The sequence below is a fragment of the Fundulus heteroclitus genome, chromosome 18, assembly GCF_011125445.2.
Source record: "Fundulus heteroclitus isolate FHET01 chromosome 18, MU-UCD_Fhet_4.1, whole genome shotgun sequence".
Lineage (NCBI taxonomy): Eukaryota > Metazoa > Chordata > Actinopteri > Cyprinodontiformes > Fundulidae > Fundulus > Fundulus heteroclitus.
Window position 1 is genome coordinate 29,030,520 of NC_046378.1, and position 15,967 is coordinate 29,046,486.

The window sequence follows — 15,967 nt, forward strand, 5'->3', positions numbered from 1 at the left end:
TAACAAACGCATTTCTTCTCCTTCAGATCTTCTCAAATGCATCTCCAATTCCTGCATTTCAGTATCTCAGCTCAGGCTCCCTCCTTGGTCGTCTTATCATCAAAGCCTGAATCCGCCGTTCTAATCAGATTCAGGGTGCTCTCAGCTCCGATAAGCCTGTCGGAGGCCGGCGGCCGCCTCGCTCCCAGCGTCACACCGCGTGTCCAAAATAATCAAGACGTCTCTGTCAGACAGGCATCATTCAGCTCATTTTTGCAGTAAACAGGCTGAAGGTAAAGAATAAACTGTGACACAACATCTTAGTTTCAAAGAATGTGGTTGTTTGATAAAGATTACAGAAGAAAACACACATTTAGGTCATATGCAATATCAAAGCTAAATTTATATCCAATGATCTTTCAGTTCTGTTTTACATGAAGGTAATCATTGTGGTTTTTTATCCACTAGGTCTCCCCCACACTTCCAACGAGATTTTAAATGTTAACTTTTTAATTGCCGCAGAAGTATTTCAGGACTGATAAAGTCCCAAATGTCCCTCCATGCAATGTCACTTAAACCCTGTTGGTTAGTTTTTTTGGTAACACTTTATTTGAAGGGGTGTGCATAAGACTGACATTACACTGTCATAAACATGACATGACACCTGTTATGAACATAAATGTCTCTTTATGAATGTTTAGGACTGTCATTAATTGTCATTTGGTAAATTATAACACTATTAAAGCGAAGTTGACATTGTTTAAAATGTCTTTGTTATGACAAGCCCTTAATTTAACAAAATCCCAAATCAAGCCCTTAATTTAACCTAATCCCAAATCAAGCCCTTAATTTAACCTAATCCCAAATCAAGCCCTTAATTTAACCTAATCCCAAATCAAACCCTAAATTTAACCTAATCCCAAATCAAGCCTTTAATTTAACCAAATCCCAAATCAAGCCCTTAATTTAACTTAATCCCAAATCAAGCCTTTAATTTAACCTAATTCCAAATCAAGCCCCTAATTTCCCCTAATCCCAAATCAAGCCCCTAATTTAACCTAATCCCAAACCAAGCCCTTAATTTAACCTAATCCAAAATCAAGCCCTCCTAAATTTAACCTAATCCCAAATCAAGCCTTTCATTAACCTCTATCCCAAATCAAGACCCTTAATTTAACCCTAACCCAAATCAAGCCTTAAATTTAACCTTGTCTCTGTTAATGTCAAGTTGTCATAACAAAGACATTTTAAACAATGTCAACTTTGCTTTCATAGTGTCATAATTTACCGAATGACAATTAATGACAACAGTCCTAAACATTCATAAAGAGTCATTTATGTTCACAACAGGTGTTAAGTCATGTTTATGACAGTGTAATGTCAGTCTTATGCACACCCCTTCAAATAAAGTGTAACCGTTTTATTTTTTCACAATCTGTCATTTGGCCCTATAAATGACCTCAAGATATTGCTAGATGTGTCATGTTTAGGCTGTAATCTCTCATTCATTTGGCTCAAACACTGAGAAAGAAGCATTCCCTGCAGTAGCTAACTATCAAACATGTAGTCCCATCAGGCCCTGGGGTTCCCCCCAGGATGAGCTGGAGGACGTGTCCTGGGGACACGAGGAAGGCAACGGACGGATGGATGGACAATTAGGCAGAAACAACCGTAGAAGAAAAGCAACCCAGATATGGTGCAGCAAATCATATTTATTAACTTTTTTTGAAAGCAGAAATAAATAACTGATTTCAACAGGAGACCATCAGTCAGAGAATAACACAAACACGTCATTTCATTACATATAAAAACTGACAACCACAACATAGTAATACTTGGGGGGGGGGGAAACAACCAACTTTTAAAAATACTGTCAGTGTGAGCAGGACTCGGGTAAAATGAACCTCTGACCACAGTCCGGCCTCCTTTGAGCTCCTACGCCTTCGTGATGTATCCCTCCTTGATAAGGAAGTCGTAGATCTTCCGCGTCTTGTTGACGTCGATCTTGATCAGAGCTCGGGCTTGCGCCAGCCGCAGGCCGCCCTGCCGCTTCACTAGTGTTCAAGTCAACCCTAATCTTGTTACTCCAGGTAGGCCCCCGGGACGAGTCGCACCACCTGACACAACTACACGGTCACACAAGAAGATCAGAAACGACACCTTTATTAAAAACGTTGGTTCACTGAAGTTTGGATTAAGGCGATCTCTAATTAAGTTTTGATGCAGAAAACTAACCGTCAGATGACCGGAAGTTTTTGTTTTATACGTTCAGATGCTTATGAAGTTGAATAGTGTAGATACTATTCAATTTTCAGTGGGTAATGATTAAAAAAGAGAATCTAGCTTCAGTAAATTATTAGTAAAACACAGGAGCAAACATCCTTCTCATGACATGATGCTTAAAATTAATATCTGACTACGTGATAAACGGTAATAAACTAATCCTGTAGGGCAGGGGGTCTCAACACTTCACGGTCAAAGATCCAAATCTAATTTCTAGATAGGATCAAATGTTTGTTTTGTGAACCCTGCTGCTAGGGTCAATCTCTAGGATGTTTAACACTTTTCATTGTTTTGCTGATGAAAACCAGGCCTACCAGTTTAACTAAGCAGCAGTAATGCTCTGCTACCCTAATTGAACTTCGTGGTTAAAATTAAAACCTCTACGAGGTTCAATTTTCTAAAAAAAAAGAAAAGAAATTTTTTAAGAAAATTAACTAAATTTAAAATGCCGCAAAAGCTGTAATGAAAATGACTAAAAGACACAGTTTTAATACACAGAATAAAAACTGTACGAGTACAAAGACCCCACTGTTTTTCTGCACTGTGCTGCCTGAACATGGAGCCTGGAGAAATAAAATTTTCCCCCAAATTCGGTTTTATATGAATGCAAACTTTACCCTAAAAAAGTATCTAATCACAAACATGTTTCATATGACAGTTAATCCTTTTGTAAAGTAAAAACTTAAAAACCAGACATCATGGGAAAAAAAACTACTTTCATTAGTATTACATGTAGTGCAGTAGTGTGGTGCTGCTGTTGTATATTTCACTCCCTCACCAACAATCATGTTCAGAAGGCTTCCTCTTTTCTTTTTGACGGAAACTCATAATCTGTACGCCTACCCACCCACTGGACTTTGGGAATCGCTGATGTACGACTACAGCCGCAAACTGTGAGCTACAACAATTAGGCAACAACAAGGAAGACGTGTGGGCATTAAGGCTGCTGCTCTGACAGCACCAAACTTTCTTAACATACCTCTAAGAGAGACACTGAGCTACAGATGAGTTTAGTTACTGAAATTAACGCTCGGGTTCACGGTGGCCATGGGAACAAACAACTTGTGAGTTCTAGTAGCGAATGTTCCTGAGCAACACAAGTAGCACAGCGACAGCCTCGGGATCTCGAGTAACTGAATAATGAAGCTACTTGTTAATATTTACAGGAACTTAGAAAAAAAAAAACAACCAAAAAAAAAAAAAAAACAAGTGAGTGCAAGTTAACCGGTGTGCTGCTCGGAGAAATTCCCAGATGGAGAGTTTTTTGATTAGTTGGTACAAAAACAATTAAAACTACCAAAAGCTGGTTCAAAAAAAATATATAAAAATAGCACAGCCCTCCATTGAGCGGCATTAAAAAATGCTATTTTATTCAGTTGCTCTTCCTTTTAAATCCTACTTGTATTTAGATTGAGTTAAATGCATTAAAAACATGTTTATATCACATGAAGTTAAGGTGAGCTCTGGTTCTGGTTTAAAGGTCAGTACAGGTAGCCCTTCGTATGAAACAGAACCATTGAAGCAGCTCTCATTTATAAAAAGGTTGGTGATTGCTGCTCTGGGCAGTATTGTCAGGAGGAAGATGAAAGACACCAGACCCGACAGGTATAAAAGCCACCTGGGCTTCCAGAAGAACCTCAGGCTGATCGCCTTATGTGAATCAGAGTTCATAGAAATTAAAATACTTTTCAGAACTCTGACATTTCTGTTTCAGATATTATTATTTTTTAGTGATTCTACGCCATTTTGTAATATTCTGAGACATTGAATTTTGGGCTTTAATTATCTGGAAGTCATGATCATCAAAATGACAAAAAATAAAGGCTTGAAATATGTCAGTATGTGTAATAAAACTACATAATACACTGCTCAAAGAAAGAAAATAATTAAAGGAACGATTGGAAAACCCATCAGAGCTAAAAAAAAAAAAAAAAATCCTGCTTGTTAGTGGTACTGGAATGGGTAATGTGTTAGGGACAAAATGATGCCATGTCAATTGATGAAACTGATCAACCCACAGAGGGCTAATCTGAAGCCACCCAGAAAGTGAAACTAAAAAACTGAGGCAGCCGGCTCATCTAATTCGCTGAAATGACATCGGCGCAACTCTCAATGATTCTCAGTAGTTCGTATGCTCCCTCTTGTGCTTGTATGCCTGCCTGACAACACTGGGGCATGATCCTTGTGAGATGACAAAGGATTTCCTGGTATTTTCTCCTCCCAGATCCTGACCAGGCTATCACTGAGCTCTCAGACAGTCTGAGGTGCAACCTGGTGGCATCGAATGGACTTAAACATGATGTCCCAGAGACGTTCTGCTGGATTTAGGTCAGGGAGCACTGAAGCCAGTCAGTGGTATCAATTCCTTTTATCCGCCAGGAACTGCCTGGACAGTCTTGCCGCATAAGGCCCGGCATTATCATGCACCAGGAACAAACCAGGACCCACAGCAGCAGTGAGGGGGTCTAACAATGAGACTGAGGCTTTCCTCCAGATACCTGATGGTAGCCAGGGTACCATTGTCATCCTCTACAGGTCTGTGTGCCCCTCCATGGATTTGCCTTCCCCACAACAACACTGACCCACCACCAAACCTGCTCTGATCTGAGAAAAGAGCAGGGCTCCAGTGCTGATGTGCCATCCTGGTGGTTGGACCGCCTGCGCTTCCCCTTTAGTGTCCAGCCATCGCCTCATGCTACAAGTAGTGGCGCTGACCCTGATCGGACGCAAAACTAATGAAAAGCAGTCATAAAAAAGGAGGAGGGGAAAATGTCTTTGGCCTCAATCCGCAACAGCCTTCCTGTGTTTGGGGTCGCCTCATTGCTGCATAGCATTTAGGGCACCTGTTGTTAATTTTATTAACACCAAAACACCGATTAACAACCTCCTCTACTATTGAACTGACCAGATCAATATTACACAAGTCTAACTGACTCCATTTTATAATAGCGTTCCTTTAATTATTCTACCGCACATATATGAGATTTACTTTCTGGAACGAGCAGAAAAAATAAAACTATATTTAAAAAATAAAAAATCTAATATTTTTTTTAGATGTATTCATATTTACTTCTGCACTTAAACTGGATCTGTTGGTTTTATAATCAACAGATCCAGTTGAGACATTTGCTGTGAATCAGTAACCTGACTCCGCCAGATGGATTTGTATCCATCTGGAAACCTTCCGTTGAAGTAATTTTGGGAAGGGGCGAAAATACTGGTTAGCTGATTGGCCTATGTTGGTGATAGACGGGCCAAATGAACCAATCAGATCAACGAAGCATATGACGTACTAACAGCGGCGACGAAAACACAACCACAAGCTCTTGCCGAAACCAGTCGGGAGAAGAGCAAAAACATCTTTTCCTCTGAGAAAAGCCTCCAGAGCAGTGTTTTGCTCTTCTTTCAGCAAATAAATACTCTGTAATTCCGATAAAAATTGCTCGATAGCCGTGCTAACGCTAGTTTCATCGGCTGAAGCCGCCATGTTCTTTAGACTGAACTGTCGCGCTTCTCGTTGCGTCACACCTCAACCCGCCTCAAAGCCAACGCTGATTGGACGTTCGTTTGGTGAACGGCTCCAAATTTTCTTTAACGGAGAGTAGCCAGACTGATCTGCGAGTGAAACCTTGAAAGCTCACGAGATCAGGATGGTCTCGCGAGGCTAGTGAATCAGTGCTACATAAATAAAACTGAATTACATTCAAATGAACTTAAAATCTGTCATTATATGACATAATTTTTGGTCAAAGTTTCCCTTTGACAGAGACGTGTCTGCAAAGGAAAAGAGAAAAGCTTTACTGTGAACTGAGTGGTAAACTTTAGGCTTCTATTATTAGCAAAGAGCGAGCAGTTTGCTTTCTGCTCATTCAGTTTGCCAGATATTTAAACTGGGACTGACTCAGCAGCTTTTCCTCCAAAGTGTCTCCTCCAGAAATCCTAAAATGTCAGTTTGTGTGCCACAGAGAGACAAACACACACTGTAAATGTAGTTTACAACAGCATTTAAATGCACCCAAAGCCTGGTGGGTGGGTTTTAAAAAGCTACGACCCAGAAGGCACCCTAAAAGGTCTGCGTGTGAGCCGTCTCGCCCGTACCTCCTTCTCACGCTCGTTGAGCTTCTCCGTCCCTGGAAGTCCGGTCAGGTTGAGAGGAGGCGCGCTCCGTCTGCCTGTTGCTGTGCAGCAGATGTTACAAAAAAACATTGAAACCGACAATTAACACCACAGCAGCACTTAAAGCATCAGGCAACAGACCGTTAGCTGTCATGGGAACAAAACATTACAAAGCGTGAAATGGTTTTACTGTGCTTTGCTGGTCAGTGCTTTATTTATAGTGTGGTTAACATGAATGGTTTATAACACAAAGAAAATATCAATAATCTTCAATGGCCGCCTCGGCCTTTAGACCTCAATCCTAGAGAAAACCTGTGGCGAGCGAAAGAGAAGAATCTGGATGATTTAGAGGCTTTGTGGAGAGAAAAGGTCAAAGATCCTCTTTTCTGTGTCCTCAAACGTTGTTTAATTATATATGAGAAAACTAAGACCATTAGTAGAGGTCCACTGATTTAGTTAAAACAATTACTTCTTAACTTGTGATTTGCCCCAGTGAATTGATGTACTGGCATTAAACATTTTGAGTTCTTCTAAAATGTGCGGTTTCAGATTACGCTACAACTATAAAACATTAATTATCCTAACAGAGAGTGCGAATAGATCTGGAGGGCTCAGTATAATAAAGATACCACATCTTTGTATAGCCTAGTCTAGTAGAAGGATTCATAGATATTTAAAAAAAAAACTACTAAGAATTTCTGTCTCATTTAAATCAAGCTTAATGTCTGAAACCTGAGAGTTTTGCAAACTTCTGCACATGCAGAGGTGTAGGATTGTCCAATTTGAGCTCTGGGGTTTCAGGGGAAACGATGCTATTTTAAAAAGCACGAAGGAGCAGCATAAATATGCACACAGGCATGTATTTTTGAGTTGTTAAAGACAGGAAGATGCATTGTAGTGATGGACCCTGGGGCCATGCTAACGTGACACACAGGATGGAGCGCAGAGGGGGACTTGGAGAGAAACTTTGTACCTGACACCGTGATTGTTGTGACAGCTGGAGTGACGCCAGCATCTCTGTAACAAAGAGGCAGAAAGAAATTATTATCTCTGCTGCCGTGTTTATGCAGACGCACATCCCACTTATTTACAGCATCTCTGGGCTTTGTTCACTACTCTCGTTGCAGAATGTCATCCAAAAAACCCCCGATGAATCATTCTCTTTGAGAGGTTTTATTTATAGGCGGAAGTTGGACGGCAGCCAGCGAGAAATGACGAAGATAAAAACAAAACCAGAGCAGCGCATGTTAAGAAAGCAGCACAGACTGAGGTGGAAACGGGATGCGCGGCATTGCAAAACGTCTGCCTGATTCATCTCAGCGTGACACGGGTCAGCATATCCGGGGAGCGCGACTCCACCGGCCCGCCTATTTACACGCCGATCAACGCGCAGAGTGACGGGACCCTCACATCGCCGCCTGCTTGCTGAGCCACTGCTGACATGCTCTGCCGTCCTGAATGTACTGCAGGACGTCATTCAGCATGGTCCTCTTCCTCCGCTCATCCTCGCGTATCCTCTTCACCCTCTCGTACACCTTCGCACCTGGTGCGGCGACAAAGAGACACAGAATCTATGAGAAAGGGTTTAAATCCAGAGCTGTAGCAGACAATAATTGTTTATTTTTGGTGCCTGCTATAGTTACGAATGGAAAGGAGTTTAATGCATTGTGTTGTGACGGCATAACTCACAAATAAACTAGTCACCCTTAATATTACCTAAATGTTATCAATGTAATCAATAAGAGATCAAGAAAGTTTCACCTAAATTTAAGGTCTCTAATGTCCTACTTCTTTCTAGAGATATAGTCTGACCTTTGATTTGCACACAGTTAAGTTGTTAAGTTAAGATGGCTTTTTTCATGACTGTTGCAGTTTTATCATTCAAGTCAGGCAAAGATTTTGGAAAGTTTACTGTTTTAGAGAGTTAAAGTTTGTTGTTCAAGTATAGGGGGATTCTTGGAAAATGAGAATCAGAAAATTCTCAGTGTAAATGGTGATAAATTTCAAGCTACACACATAAACCTCTGATATCTGAAAATGTGTCAATCACTGCCGCGGGGAGTACGTCTTTCCCTCAAGAGCAAAGAGTCGTCAACAGGAATATGTCCATAGATGAATGTTTGGGGCTGAGTCGTCTCATAAAATTTGAATTTGAAAAACAGTTTTGAATCATCTTACAATTATACAAACAATGGAAACCACCTTAAGCTGGAAAAAGGAGTTGTTGCCCACTCAGTTCAAAACTTTCTTCAAAGACGAAGCAGCTGTTAAATAGCATTCGTCTGTCTGGACTTATACGACTTATACTTCTGGTATGATTCTGCTCGCCTCTATAGAACCATTGCAGCGATCTCCCTCTAGCTGCTCAAATAGTTGTAATGCTGTGTTAGAGCAGGACATGGAACAGAAAAAAAATTCTCAGAACAAGAAAAAAGGCGAAACCCCAAACCATTGTTAGCATGTTTACATACTAAGACTTATAAATCAAATGTTAATTAAAAAGAAAGAAAATAACAGTAGGTGGAAAGTTTTAACCTGACTCTCGCCAGATGGATATAGCTCCACTCGGCGTCAACACATCCATCTGGACTCGCTGCCATTGGGAGTGATTTCAATACCACATAAAATGGACGAACCAATCAGGATCGCCGGGCGAGATTTTCGTAGATGTAACGTTTTAAAGAAGCGACTGTTTAGATTCAGAGAACAATGGTGGCACGCAGAGAGGAAGCAAGCGGCAACACTAGCCCATTTTCAATTGCCACTCAAAAGCCCCAGAGGCCTGGGGCTTTGCAAATCACAGGTAGCGTTTCCATACACATTTACCCAATTTATTTAATTTACCCGCGCTTTACTTTGGTCCGACCCAGTACTTCTCTGCTTTCTCGAGGCTTGTTAAGGGGGCGGGGTTGCGTGCACTAAGAAAAACTGTCCACCTCAAGGGTGGAGTAAAGAGATGAGGATTTTACAAACTTATCAATTTTAATTTATCGCAAAAAGTTGTTTTAAGATGATTTTAGGTGAGAAAATACACCTCCAAACTTAATCTGTGCAGTCAGTTCATCAGGTTTATGAGCCCATGTTAATTCTGCTCAGACATGTGTAGCCTGGCTTTAACCTACATAAAAACTATTTTGCTGTGATCAAAAGTCTGCGATACTGTACTTAAAAACACATCATTATCTCAGACAGTTTGTTTGCCTTTGACCAGATTGGTAATTGTTTGTCTCTGTAGCTATAGAGATAAATAGCTGACCTAGCTTTAGCTAGCTGAAGCTATAGCTTTGTATATTTGTGGGCTGCAGCAGCTATTAAAACTCTGTTTGTCATAGAGAGCATTAACAGTAAGAATTGTGATTTAAATAACTAAGCAGACCAAATGGCTTTTCTGCCTCCATGCTAACAAGGCACATCTTTGGTTCATGCGGCTGCTTAGCTACAATCAGAAATTGCTTTGAAACGCTGCTGCGTAAAGAATTGTGGGGAGTAGATAACGTAAATGAACATCCCCAACTGAACATTTCTGTACAGTTGCTGAGCACGTTTACAGAACCTACTCCGGTTTGAATGTGGAACCAGAAGCTTATCGTATTTAACTTATCAAACAATTTTTTTAGCACTGACTTACAGCTGTCTCCTCTTTTTCGCTAACCAGTGCAGAGTACACATGCACGGATATTTGGAAAGCAAACGATAACAGGCAACAGGTCTATAAGACAAACTGAGGGGCTTCATTGTGCTGATCTGAAATGGAGGGAATCACCACGACAACCAAGGAGTTGTATAGGCACAGATAGCTGGTGGCTTTCTTTCTGTAAGATGGGACTGCAACTAAACAAGAGATCAAATTCCTAGTGGCCAGCATTGATATTAAATCATGATTTCAAAATAAACCTACCAGATACTACTTAAAAATAAAAGACATCAATGGTGGAGTACTACAAGACTACTGTGTCTATCTATGCCAGTGGTCGACAAGCGATTAATATTAATAGGAGTTTCAAAATAAAGCTATTTGATACTCTTCAAAGTAAGTGCCTCCAATTTCTATGTCGTGGATTATCATTAAGAGTCTACACCAGCGTGCAACAAGGTTAGTAAACTAATTTGGTCCTTTCAAAGTAAACTTTCCAGAAACTTCAAAATAAAAGCCTTAATATTTCAGAGGTTAGATCAGCGGTGACGATCTCCAGTCATCAAGGGCGCGGTCCAAGACACCAATTAAATCCCTGAATTCCCTCCTCAACATGCAGTCAGATTCTACAGAGTCCAGTTAATGAGCTAATTATTTCATGTAGGCATGTTGAGACAGACAAACAGATTTATTCCACATCACTAATAGAACTAAACCCAATCGTGAAAAAGCAAAGTTGTTGGCCTTTCAAAACAATTCTTGAAGATCTTCTTCAACGTTTAAGGGTCAATATTTCATAGATTCTACGTCACATTAAAGGTAAGCCAGCAATGAAAAAGGGATTAGACTGTCATTTCAAAATAAAGATCACAAAGACTCCTCCAAATAAAAAAAAGCTTTCTTTTACAGTAATCACTAAAAACATACTTTCAATGTCCCTTGTAGCCTTTAAAGACCACAAGTGACATCTACTGGGGTCTGCAAAGCATGGAAAATGTATTACGATGTGCAACAGTATCAAGAAGCAGGCAAAATCAATATTTCTTCAGGAATTGTTTTTGCTTACTTTATGTTCCCCACAGCTCAACCCGATGTCAAAAATAGCACTCTTCAGTAAATCCCATTGAACAATCCAAACAGTCCCTAATACGAGAACTAACTATAAGCAAACTCTCTGGTTTATGTGTGGAGGTTTTCTTGACGGAAATTGAAAACGTCGAACTCTACTCACTGCAGAAGGACTTGATTCCTGCTTTCCTGTATTCCTGCAGCCTGCGGATCTCTCGCCTCAGCTCAAACTCGACTGTGAAGAGAAAGAGTTTGGAGGCCTTTTAATGCAAATCTGCACAGACTGTTCCAGAAACAGTCCCCAACACTTTAAAATGAACTCTTCATGGTGCACAATGACTCCGCATTCAGAGCCACTGACGGCTTTAAAGAAGCAATCAACACTGAGCAAAAAATTTGTTTCAGTTGGTTGAATTGAATGTATAGTTAAAACCAGATGTTTTTACATGTTGTACAAAAAGACACAAAATTTTTATTCATCACCGCTTTTGACCAAATCCATTTTTTACTGTTTTAGGACAGTTGAGATTACCAACATTATTATTATTTGCTCAATGCCTTATTGAGCAGGACCTTTTTTCCTAACTTAATTTAAAGTCAGACATGTACACAGGTTTCCTTAACATTTAGTTGCTTTGTCTTTAAAAAGCATGCAGTGGTTCAACAATTTGGCAAACTATCTACAGAGCTGAAACCAGGGCTGTGCAGTGGCCGCTACAAAATACTGACTTTGTTGTTCTTAAGCCGCTTTGTGACGAATTTGGTGATATGATTAGGGTTGTCGATGATTTAGAAGACCCATTTTTTTTATTTATGTGTGATCTTCAACTTCCTGGCAGATGTCTGGAGTCGTTGCTTCAATGTTTCCACATAATGTGTTTTCCTCATGGTTCCATCTAATTTGAGTATGGAGCGCATACTTCAATGTAGAATGGTGTTCTCAGGCTCACAAGTCTTCCTCTCTTCTGTAACAATGGCCATAATAGCCAAATGTTTCTGTTTTCTAAACACCACAGGACATCCCTCCAGTAATGAAGTTCTTTATCCCATGTATAAACTGCTTTCTCTGTTGTTTTTGGAATAACGGCTTCTTCCTCTCTGAATGGGCTTTCAGCCCATGTTGGAACGGGACTGGTTTCTTGTTCACCCTGCATCTATATAAGGTATTTGCCTTTTGTTCTCAGGCTTTTTTAACCAAAACATATTAATCTTTGGGACACATAGCTTGTCTTCAACCCCAACAGCACAATGGCTTGACAAATACCTTATACTCGCCATAAAACTTCAGGTGAAGGTGAATACATAAAAACCAGGATCAGCAGAAAACACTTTGCCTGGTGTTGCTCAATAATGAGAGAGCGAGAAATCCGAATACCGAGTGAAATACAGAATCTTTTTAACGTCGGAAGATCTTTAGAAAAAAGTGGCAAGCAGCCCTCCAGTCGTTTCAGAAACTTCAGACTGTATCATGCGTGCAGCACCTGCTGCAGCGAGAGACCCTTCCACAGACACGCACGCACTGACAGAATGACAAGGACGCTGCAGAGCTACATCTGTGTGTAAAAGGTTGAGGCGGCATGGCAGATCATGCCACACTAGACACCGACGCTGCTGTGTTACATGTCACGCCTCCGATTCCTGACTGCAGACATGCCTTCGGAGAAGAGGCATGTGTTCTGGCAAGATGACACCCTCCCGGCTGGTTCACCGTGAACAAATAAGGGCGGGACGATGTAGATCCTAAAGCACATTATCTGGGGCAACAAGTACCGAAATGTGCATCTTCTTAAGAGCCGGATCTTCTTCTAATCTTACAAAATCCAAAGAAAAACCTCACCAGGAAGCATGAAAAAACATTGGTCAGGAACACTTCACAAGATTAAATAAAGTTTCTGCCTGCTAACTAGTAAAGTACAAACACGCTTTCTAAAAACAGACAGCAGGAATGTCACTTCATTTTACCATCAAGATAAAAAGTTACAGCCTTTCAGAGCAAAATCTGCAAGCGAGGTTTACACAGTCTGGCTGGATTCTAGCTGAATAAATTCTGCGCATGTTTGCGTGTGAACGTGCCAGATGCACTCAGCCAAGTACTAACGTGCATGACATTCGATGAATTTGTCGTGTTCGGTTGGTCCAACCACTCTGGCAAACCTTCTCATCACATCATACAGCTCCTGCACCTCCTTCGGGTAGCATCGCTCCAGCACTAAAAAAAAGGAGAGAAAGAGCGAAGAGCAGTGAGTGGGCAGCAGATATAGACAAATATAACTCACAAACATGAAAGAAACCATCCGCCCCCTCAGGTACATGAGCAGCTTATGGTTTCTAGTGCTTTAGCTGAAAAGTGATTTAGATTGTAAGTTAATCATCAGAGAACAAACCTGTTACCACAAACCGTTCTGGTCATAAGTTTACATCCATTTATCACAGCCATGAATGTTGTTTAATTGCTTTAAATGATGTATTTGAACCATTTGTTTTCAAGGGTGTAATAAACATTTAACTACTGTTTAAAAAAAAGAACAAGGATTAAGTGATGGTAAATTGACCAAATCACGCTTTTCCAGTCATACTGACGAAACAAAGAGCCCAAAGTGCAGAAGCTTAAATTTATTGGGCATGTTCTCCAAATTACACAGGGTCATAATTATACATATTAACACTTTAAAGGAGCTATAAGTAAGATATCTATTGTAAAATCAACCTAAATCCTTCTGATTTGTCACCCGGGATGAAAGTAACATTCCCTATAAGCAATTGGTCCTCTCCATCAACAATGTCTGAGTTATGTTTTTCTCCTTTCAAACCTAGAGGTACGGTCCGGAAATACTTCAGTGTGGTGTGTAGCCCTGTATTTACTTCCTGGTTCCTCAGCCAATCTTCTGAGATTTCCCAGGGTTCCCAAAACAGAGCGCAGCATTTGGTATTTTATTTTGGCAAAAGAGCAGCGTCCTGCTAACATGGAAGCCAGTAAGAGAGGCATAGTAGAAATAGAACAGAATACAACATCATATACCTGTCCTGTGGAAGTAAAAATTCACAACAGCAACACACCGTTTAAAAACGGCATATTAGATTGTTGTGATTGGCAAGCTGTTGTGGCGATCTGAACTACAAGGTGTCATTATTACTTATAGCTACTCTAACTTTCCCTTCGCAAAATGCAGTTCCACTGTTTTTTTTTTAAGTTAATCCTAAACTTCTGGCATATTCCCACCAGGATGGCAGACCACTCTTCTTGGCAGAGCTAGTAGAGTTCATCTGAATTGGTTGGTTTCCTGCCATATACCTGCATTTTTCAGTTTAGTCCATACATTTTCAACAAGGCTGGGGTTGGGGGACCATTCCAGAAGCTTACTCTAAGGCAGCTATATCTGTACTGTATACATGCTGTGGGCGTGTCTTATTGATGGTGCTGCTGGTGCACTTCACAACATGTATAAAATAAGGAAGGTTGAACCCCCAGATACAGTTGAACCGAAAATCATTCACACCTCTGGCAGATTTAGCTTTAAGGTAACCTTTTAATTTTACCAACATGTTTCTTGTGACTGGAAGAAATCTGACCGTTTAAGAGCAGCCTGACCAGAGTCCCTGCATAAATCTGATAGACAAACTGTGTATGGGGAGGAAAAGATTAGGGCAATGGCAAAGAGGACCTTCCAACCTCAAAGACGCTCATCAATAAAGATGGAGAAAGAAAGGAAGGAAAAATTTAAAAAACAACAACATCAGTAATTATAAGAAAGTGTTGATGGCTGTAAAGATTAAGTAGATACAAATCATTTTGACATGCCATTTTTAAATAAAATGTGAATAAAAACAGCCTGTCTTCTTCGCTGTCAGAAACAACCTTGGTTCAAGGATGATTATTTTGCATCTAAATCTGCTAAGGGTAAGAATAACTTTTGCCAGATGTAGATTTTAGAAGGGTTTAGCAGGCTATTTAAGGCCTGTTATAATCATAATAGAACTGTGTATAGTTGATCGTGAATATATCATTCTGATTAGCAGAAATTCAAAAATAAATTCAAATTCTTGCACTCAATTGTAAAAATAAATAATAATAATAATAATAATAAATATATATATATATATATATATATATATATATATATATATATATACACACACACACACACACACACACACACACAGGACTGTATATATATAATCATGAGGTCAGTGCAGATCATGAGTGTATATAAGCTGCAAGCATTTGGTTTCTGGGCAGTTGAATATAAAGCAATGCAGAAATAGTTTGGGCTGTCCAGCTAACACTGGTTACAGAACAGATGCTCTCATTTCTATAATCAGTTTTAATGAAGTAAAAATTAAGCCATATTTGCAACATCTATCTAATGTTATTAAGACTATAACAAAAAGAGCTCAATTACACAAGAATAACTAAACAGAGATAACATTTAGATTGTGAGGAATGCACTTAGCTTGCAGTAATTCCTGGTCAGATTGTGCACAATTCACAGCTTTATTTCTACTTATTTATGCTCAACTCAGGGGAAGGCAGCAGGAAAACAGCAACACATTTCCAACCTTTTATCCTCAGCTTGTGATGCCGTGAAAAGCAGCAGTAAACAGGGTTGATGTGGGTCCAGTTAGATATAAAAAACCAAAACAGCAATAGTTTATGAATCTAAGGAATAAAAGTGTGACTTCAACAGACCCACGGGTAGATTTAGCACGTTGGTGGGGGATGTACGCTCATGGAAACAGAGATCAGAATAAAACCCTTTCCTGCACGCCACTGTAGCACCTGTTATCACAACCGCTCTGTGGAGACTCGGCTGATATGATCTCCTGAGGACGCTGCGGGGAGAGAATCTGCTTCCTGCAGCCGAATGGATCTTTACTTCTAATCCAAAG

The 15,967-nt window shown here is 40.1% G+C and overlaps 1 protein-coding gene across 1 annotated transcript in view; it reads right to left on the reverse strand.

Annotated features, from left to right (window-relative positions):
* Nucleotides 1-1,671: 1,671 nt before the first annotated feature.
* tada2a (transcriptional adaptor 2A) overlaps nt 1,672-15,967 on the reverse strand; it is a 39,489-nt gene continuing 25,193 nt past the window's right edge. Inside the window, 7 exon segments of the mRNA XM_012851653.3 lie at nt 1,672-2,061; nt 2,064-2,105; nt 6,361-6,440; nt 7,352-7,395; nt 7,789-7,921; nt 11,244-11,315; nt 13,179-13,289. Coding sequence (XP_012707107.2) covers nt 1,915-2,061; nt 2,064-2,105; nt 6,361-6,440; nt 7,352-7,395; nt 7,789-7,921; nt 11,244-11,315; nt 13,179-13,289 — 629 coding nt within the window. The 3' untranslated portion in view covers nt 1,672-1,914.